The sequence below is a fragment of the Formica exsecta genome, unplaced genomic scaffold (genome assembly GCF_003651465.1).
Source record: "Formica exsecta isolate Colony F162 unplaced genomic scaffold, ASM365146v1 scaffold590, whole genome shotgun sequence".
Taxonomy (NCBI): domain Eukaryota; kingdom Metazoa; phylum Arthropoda; class Insecta; order Hymenoptera; family Formicidae; genus Formica; species Formica exsecta.
In genome coordinates, this window is record NW_021853175.1 from 74,494 (window position 1) to 83,373 (window position 8,880).

Genomic DNA, 8,880 nt, shown 5'->3' on the forward strand with positions numbered 1-8,880 from the left:
CTACAGTTGGATTTAGACAAGAAACAGCTTTTACAATAGGAAATTTCAATGGAGAACGATCTATTATTTTTATGATGAAAGCTTGAATACACTTGCGAATTTGCTCTTTAAATTACATTATTTCGCGATCAGATATTTTACTTTCGAGAGCAGATCAATTTACTTTTCGAAGCGCAGCTTCAGTCGCATAGTCAAGGTTTATATGCTTTGCAGTCAGTAGATTATCTTCATTTTTTACATCTATTTTTGATAAATCTAGTTCTCGTAAGATATCCGGCTTAACGATTCTTTCCATCGCGGATCTTAGAAGTGTGGTGAGTTCATCATAAAGAAATGGAGTCATCGGGTAATCAAATTGAAAATTAATAAGAAAGTGTTGAACGTCACTTGCAAGTGATTGAAAAAAGCCAACTTTGGAAACAACAATTTGTCGTTTAATGCGTCAGTAACAACTTTAAAACTGGCGCATTGTGGGACTTTCTTTTCTTTTGTAATTTTTTCCACATAGATATTTGCGAATATTTAGTAAGATTGCACTAGCTCGCTCAGCGACTGAAATATTCTCTAACCATCGTATTGCACAAAACTTCATGGGAAACTGTTGCGAACCTGAAGCTCTTATGTAGTCTGCTTTTCGAGCAGGTACATTTTTAAACAAATTATACAAGGCTCGCAGAAACTCAATTATTTCCCATTTTGTAATTTTTATACCAGTTTTAAATGCACAATGCAGGGTGTGCAATCCACAAGTGCCTAATTAAATCGTGTTTTAGCTCTCTGAGGAATTTAATGTTCACGTTTGGTCCATCCATAGAGATTTGTATCATCTTTTGCAGCATATCTCGCGGGATAGAGCTTTTGAATGCAGCAAGTAAATCAAACGCCATCGTGTGTCCTAAGAATGTAGAAGTCCAATACTTCGTTACAGTTTCATTTTTATCTTCGTCCCAAAAACGGATAAAGATATCCATTTGCTCTTTTTGACATATCTTATTTAGACTTTCATCAAACGAGATTACAACATTGTTACATTTCTTGATTTGCTGTTTGAGTTCGTTTTGGAAATAATTTGTGAAACCATATGTAATCATATATGCTGCTTTCGCTTTGCTTAACTGCATTTTGTTTGCAACTTCGTTATTTGAAAACATAACTTTCATCAATGCTATACTACTTTCGATATTTCTCAGAGAGTTGTAATACATGACTGCATGAAGGCACCACAAAATCTCTGCTTCTGTGTTACGATCGTTCATAATGAAATGCTTCACTCGTTGCGATTTTGTTTCGAAATTGAATCGGTGATGCCGTCGTATTGCAATGTACTGCACAAGTAGACGAACATATCTTGTTTGGACAATTTTCGTCGTTTAGAATCGTCAGAGATTCCTGCGAAGTCCGTGTAGAATTAATTATTCGTGATGACGTGTTGGCTGCAATGAGAGTGTTGGAACAATGAATTGAGTCTGTGGATTCAATCTTCGTAACGTTATTGTTAGTTAATATCGGGAAGATCGCTGAGGTTTGATTTTTTGCAATTTCTTTGTGTTTTTTTTCATTCATATGACTGGTCAAGGCTCTTCGACCCATATTATTTTAAGAAAATGTCGAACTACATATCGAACATCTTGCAGAAAACTTGTCGTTTCGGACAAGTTTCAACCATGAAAAAATGCTTTCATTGGTCCATGTTAGCTTAAAGCTGCATTTCTTAGTATTAGTAGACATTGTGCCATATATTTCTAGAAAATAAAAATTTAAAGAAAAAAATGAAAGAAAGATATACTAATTTATTTAATATGACAGAAAGTTTAAAGTTTAATTAATTAATTTCAGATAGTAAAAAAGTTATTTTTATTCAAAATCAACCAAATTGAAGATGTTAAACTTATTGTTGTTTTGATTGAATTGTGATGCTTGAATGTGAATGTAAATAATGCCGATGATACATCAATAGAGAAACATGACGATACATAACCTAATCTAACCTCATTTAAATTGCTGTTTCTTTCTTAACACGGCTCAATAAAATATTGTACAATACTGTTACTTACTGTTGAAATGACACGCTATTCCAATTTAGCATTATATTTTGTTATATTTTACCAATTTTATTATAAATAAAAGAAAAGGTCGGTAAAAATTTCACGTTAACAAAAACCACGTAAATGGATGTGTTTTACGTACCAACTGCGCTACTGCCGCGACATCTTACAGTCGCACAACAACTTTTGTCATACAGATAGAGCTGCTTGGTATTCATTTTTTTATAATTTTGTTTTTGTCAAACACATTGAAATAAAATAACACGACGATGAAAATGTAAATTATCGAACAAGTTTGTAAGTAAAACAATTTTTAACAAAACAGAAAATTAGCGTACTAGGAGCCAGAAAAAAGTTTATATTTATTTAATAAAAAATTTCAAATTATTGAGAAAAATGTAGAACAATGTGAAAAAATCCAGATAAATAGTAAAATTTCCTGATTTTTCCCTGACATTTCCAGATTTATAAAATCCCCTGACAATACCCGGTTTTCCAAATTTCCCTAACCGCTAGATACCCTGGTTCAAATAATCGTGAAATATTCAGAATATTCTATGAACACTACTTGTATGAGCAATAAGGATAAATATAGCGAAGCGGACAGGAAGCACGCGCGCGCGCGCATACACACACACACACTCACGGGGGGTGCAAGGGGGGCCTTCGACCCCCCTCCCGCACCCACTCCGCTGGTAGGCAGGGTGGACCTCGCTTTACAACTTATAAAGTACATGCTGTATTGTAAAGCTTCCTGTCCGTGCATGTACTTTGGTATATTTCAAATTTTTTTGTTAATAACCTTTTAATAAGCAACGAGCGACGATTAAATTAGAAGAAAAAGTTACTCAGAATTATGTCCTTGACAACATATGTCAAGGTCAAGGTCATTGGGGCTGGGTCCCCTATTCGCTATATTTACCGCAATAAGGAATATTCAGTGTACATTTTGATATATGTATGGAACATACACAAAATATTCCATAGAATATTAATGGAACCCTCTTGGATCAATCTTATTGGACATTAGTGAAAACCGACGTACGCACGCAACTCATTACCTGCGCGCGCAGCGACTACGTCTGTGATTGGCTGACTCTTGCGTTCACGCATGCGTAAGTCCATATTGCATGCATATCAGGATCTGATTGACTGAGCACGTGCATGTGAGAGGTATTGGTGCCGGTATTGCTGGTATTGCCAGTATTATTTGCGTTTCGTATTCAGTGTCGGGATCGTAGGCCGTACAATTAAGAAAAAGAAGAAGAGTCTTAACTACAGGGCGAGACGGATGTCTCGTGACATCTTTTGTATACTAAACGCAGCCATTAAGTGACTATAACACGTTATTTGTCTGTATGGTGGTTCGTACCTTAAAGAAGTATCAAACATCTACAAACAAGGAAGGTAAATTTGCAGTTTTTGTAAGCGCTTTATGTTTGAATACTATCTAAATAATTTATAAAACCCTTTCTTAAAATAAATAAAAACCAGTAGATATCCTCGCAGTAGAATTCTCCAGCGGAATAAAAAGCTGATAACGAAAAGATAATAAATTCTCACAAAATATCTGATAAATACAACTAAATCAATAATGACGAAACTTCTGTGACGTCACATTTGGACTTTGTCTAATCAAATCATGGGCGTAAGGGAAACCTAGAGCTCAAGGGATTCTGAACTGATCACCAATCGACGATCGTCATGAGTGAAAATTTGAAAAGTAGGAGAAACAGCCCGCCTAATGAGGACACTCGCACAATTTTTAATTTGTTAAAGTTTTGGAAGATTCCCACTCTTAGAAATTAGAATACACCCCGAAAAGAGAAATATAAAAAGAGGACTCGAACTCACAAGTGTAGGTTATCAACTTGTAATAATATATTGTTATAGGTATAAGATACCTCTGAATTTGTTTGCATTAATTTCGTTATCCATTTTTATTGTTTACAAAAAAATCATAAAGTGCTAGAGATGGTGTTCAGTGGAAAATCTTACAACAGTTGCAAAGCTGTTCTTCCTGCTAAACGCAGTCATTGATTTTGCAAATCTTGCCATAATTTAGCTTTATTTGAGTATTATTTCCTGTGCATTGAAATTACTGAACCTTTCACTGCCATTAAATACTTTGTTTTTATAATCATGTTTTATGGCTGGTATTCATAGCCAGTTTTTATATTTAAGACTGTCTTAAGTACAATCTTAAAATGTTATAAGCTAATTATAAACTCGTATTAGCATGTTAAGACATTACTTAAGACAATCTGGAAATAAGAATAGACTATGAATATGGGCCTATATATTCTTATTAACTTTTCAACTACATTTATATATCTTCTATTATCTTGGGTGGGTTTAAAAATGTTTCATTTTTAGAATTTAGCATTACTAGACCAAGTATGACTGAAATAAATGAATAAATGTGTGTATGCATATGCTTCGGTATAAATGAAAAACATTATTTGTTTTAAATTAAATAGACAGAAGTGCCATTTTGCACTGGATCTTGCCTAATAATAATATTTGTATGTGAATTTTGTATACTTTTTCCAACTTAGTAAACTGTGCGCCGATTATTTGTTGATCTTAAACACAGTTCTTTTTGTCTCTATCTTTTTCCATGTTTATTCCTCTATCCATGTTTTTGTCAAATTGATGACATCAAATTTTTTAATATACCGCCAAAATTTTTTATCTTTTTTGTTGACTTCTGGTACATTTCAAAAAAACTAATTTGTAGCTTGTTGTTTTCTCTGATTCTTGTCTTGTCTTGTGTACTCGTTTCTTTTTTAACCCCGTTACCTGATATCATGCGTAACTTCTATTTATTTTTTTTTCTTTGCGTGTTAAAGGTACGATTATGTTAGGACGTAGGAAGGATATACGTGATTACTCAAAATCACATGAAAGACTATTGATTAAACGGGCAGCTTCAAAGACAATTACAGCAGAACTTCGTAGAAATAGACGAGTCGCAGTAAAATATAATACAGTATTGGAAAATGTTGAAACTATTGTTCATAAATTTTTTCGAGATAGTGGATTATCGACTTCAATAATACAAAGTAATAATTTTGATAGAAAGCAATATTCATTGACGACACTGCAAACTACACATGCTACATGTAATAAGTCCAGTGAAGATATAAATTTCCTTACAACGAGACGTGCATTTCTTCTGTCGGATATACAGTCTGATGATGATCCAGAAAATTCTGAGGAATCCTGTAATGAGGATGAAAACGCTGAAAATGATATTTGTCGTGACATTGCTCTTTGGGCAGTACATGATGGTATTACTCATGCTTCTTTGGAACGTTTATTACAACTCTTGAGAAAATCGAATAGATATCCACAATTACCAGCAAAAGCCAATGCATTATTGGGGAATCCTACAAATGGTCTTATTAGATCTGTTGAACCAGGTTATTATTGGCACAACGATTTGAAAACATGCTTAGAAAAATTATCTGAAGAAATTTGCTCGGATGAAACTTTGAAAACTCTACTTTTGTCTATCAATATTGACGGAATACCATTATTCAAATCATCTGGTAGTTCTCTGTATACTATTTTGGGTTCATTTCCTTGTTCACAAATATTTTTAATCGGATGTTACCATGGGCATAAAAAACTTCAAGATTTTAACGATTTCTTAAAAGACTTTGTGGATGAAACAATAGATTTAATTACAACCGGCTATAATTGCCGAGGAAAGATATATAATATTAAGATTCATAAGTTATTTGTGACATTCCAGCGAAAGCAACTGTCCTAAATATCATGTCGCATACTGGTTACTACAGTTGCACAAAGTGTATTGTAAAAGAAGCTAACAAGCTGAATCGTATTTACTTTACGAATACACAAGCGACTTTAAGATCGGACAGAGATTTCTTGATGCAAACTCAAGTGGAGCATCATAAAGGCATTTCGCTGTTAACATTGATTCCACATTTTGGCCCAATTTTTAATGTGCCTCTTGACTACATGCATTTAATATGCCTAGGAGTTATGCGGAAAATGTTACTACTTTGGCTTTTCGGAAGAAATCATTTGAGACGAGCTGCTATCGACATTATTTCTGATCTGCTACTTAAAGTAGTTAAGTCTTGTATACCTAAAGAGTTTTGCAGAAAATCCCGTTCCTTGGAATATATTAAATTCTGGAAAGCGACAGAATTCAGGCAATTTTTATTATATACTGGACCTTTTGTTTTGGCTGATATTTTGCCTGAAAAATAATACATAAACTTTTGCGTTTTGCACGTTTTGCACGTAGCTATAAGAATCTTATGTTCGTCACAACTACTATCACATTACTATGATTATGCCAATCAGCTGTTAAAATATTTTGTTCGAGATTTCGAAACGATATATGGAGATTACTTAGTATCATACAACGTGCATGGTTTGATACATCTGGCTGCAGATGCTGAAATCTTTGGCGTTTTGGATAATTTCAGTGCCTTTCAATTTGAAAATTATTTACAACAACTGAAACAATTAATTAGAAAAGCCTCACAGCCATTACAGCAGCTATGCAGACGGTATCAGGAGATTGATTATGTCCGCCAAGTTGGAGTTCAAAAAAAGATTGAAAGAAAACTAAAATTTCCATTTGTCGTAACAAACCCACATACAAAATATTCAAGTGAGGGGTTTTTGATGGCAATAATTAATGGAGTGACATACAAAGGGAGAGACAATGCAAATGGCTATTGTCAATTAATAGATGGTACTGTAGTACAAATTGAATATTTTGCTCGCGACATTCATAATGATATATACATCATTGGCAAATACTTTAGAAACAAAGAAGAATTTTTGCCTATCCCAGAAGCTGCTGATATTATTAATGTATACATCTTTTCTAATATCTCCGAACTTCAATGCTGGTCCGAACTTCAAATCATGGTTTGTGCCTAATTCTTTAGAAAATGTAATGTTTCCATCGTACAAAACCGAGTCTCGAATAATGAAAGCTGTATAAATAAAGCTTTTATTCACTACAAATGGTCTTAGTTATAATTCGTCCTCGTTTTCATTATCTACTCGTGTCGCGTATCGCGTTAACTGACACTCGCGTAGGGTTGCCAACCGTCCGGTTTTGACCCGGATGTCAGGTTTTCAAGAGTCTTGTCCGGTTGACAAGTCAAACCGGACGTCATATGTCCGGTTTTTAAGTACTGTGACGTTGCCGTCTCGCGCGCGTCCGCCGAGTTCCTCTCCGATCGAAAAAGCGCGGGCTGAAGGGCCGCGCCAGTCGAATCATTGCGAGAACCGTACCGTTACCTCCAGAGAGGCGTCATTAATTGAGATTTCGAGCGTAAAATTTATTTCGTTTATGATTTTCTTTCGTATGAATAATTCATTTGGGAGCCTCATCGGAAGAAGGAGCGGAGAGTCGCTGAAGCGTCACGGAAAATACGATCGCCAATCAAGGAAGACCTTGGAGGGGCAAGGAGCCAGCAATTTGGAAATCCAAAACATCTAACGGCCAAACTAGCTACGTCACGACGGGATCAGGACCCGCACACGTGATGTGCAACGCACGGGACAGCGAGGGGATCCTCGCGCAAGGAGACAGGCCCGTGCGGATCCGGTCCCCGAGGAGGGACTGCAATTCTGCACCCGATGGCGTGACGCGGTCCCGGAAAAGACGGAAGGAAGGGTGGTAGCGATACTTCCGGCCAAACCGTTCACCTCAGACCCCGCGACGGCCCCGCGAAAAGAGCTCCAGCGAATTATTGTTTGTAATACCGGGGGCGCGCGTACCCCCGTTACGACCGTGAGCGCGCCGCCCGCTGGCCACAGCGCGTGATAACGCGTGATTGGTTGCGATAATACGCACCCTGTGTGCGCAGCCCCGGCTGGCCCACAGGTATCGATTCTGGATCGCGACGATCCAGGAAGAGACTGGCGCGAGCTTGCGTGCGAGATAGAAGCGTAAGCGAGAGGACCGTTTTGACGAGAGCGATAGCGAGACGAGAGCGAGCGGAGAGGATCCCGGCGATCGGCAGCTGCGAAGGACGGACCCGAGGGAGAGGACGTCAACGTCGCTGATCCCGTGTAACCACCACGAGAGGAAAAGTAGATACTACTCTACTACTAGTTAATACTCTTCCAGAGTGTTATTTATATTTTATTCATAATATAATGAACTTATTTCATGTTTTAATTGCTAAACTTGAGAGTAATACTCTTACCGTTATTGATTTGCATAATATTCTTTGTTGCTTTAGAGATAGTTTAAAGAACCGAATAACAGAAAAATTTTTTGGATTTAAAGTTAATCAAGCATTACCAAATCTAACAATATCTGAAAGAAATTCAGATTAAAAGCAGCAGAAATCCTCAAATTACAATTTGATGGAGATCAATTATATGAAGAGTATATAGTGTTAAAAACTGTTGCTCATCATATTGATAAAAATTTATCTGTTGATCAACAATGGATAGATATTTTCAAGAAATGTGATTTTACTACAAACAACTTACTAAAAATAGTTCAGGCTGTACTTTCAATACCAACAGGTAATGCTTTCCCAGAAAGAGTATTCAGCTTAATGGAACAAGTATGGACAAAGTCAAGAAATAGAATGGAAGTTGAATTGGTGAAAGCTGAATTATTTACGGTCATTAATTTGGACATGTCATGTAATGAATTCGTAAATTATGCTAGATCTAAACCTAATCTATTAAAAATAGTAAAAAGTACGGAAAAATACAACTTTAATTAAATGTTTAATTAAAGTTGTATTTTTCCGTACTTTTTAATTTAATTAAATGAGCTTATTATTTTTATTTTTGTTCAAAAAAATATATTTTATGT

General features: G+C 35.8%; 1 protein-coding gene across 1 annotated transcript; it reads left to right on the top strand.

Annotated features, from left to right (window-relative positions):
• The first annotated feature begins 3,408 nt into the window (after window positions 1-3,408).
• LOC115242354 lies at window positions 3,409-6,980 on the top strand. The gene is made up of 2 exons (XM_029818584.1): window positions 3,409-3,452; window positions 4,898-6,980. Exon 2 carries the CDS (start codon window positions 4,906-4,908, stop codon window positions 5,821-5,823), a length of 918 nt encoding a protein of 305 aa, XP_029674444.1. The 5' UTR covers window positions 3,409-3,452; window positions 4,898-4,905; the 3' UTR covers window positions 5,824-6,980.
• Window positions 6,981-8,880: the final 1,900 nt, after the last annotated feature.

What these genes read in the sequence shown, in the direction of transcription:
- LOC115242354 (XM_029818584.1), top strand. Translation starts at nt 4,906, where the DNA reads ATGTTAGGACGTAGGAAGGATATACGTGATTACTCAAAATCACATGAA.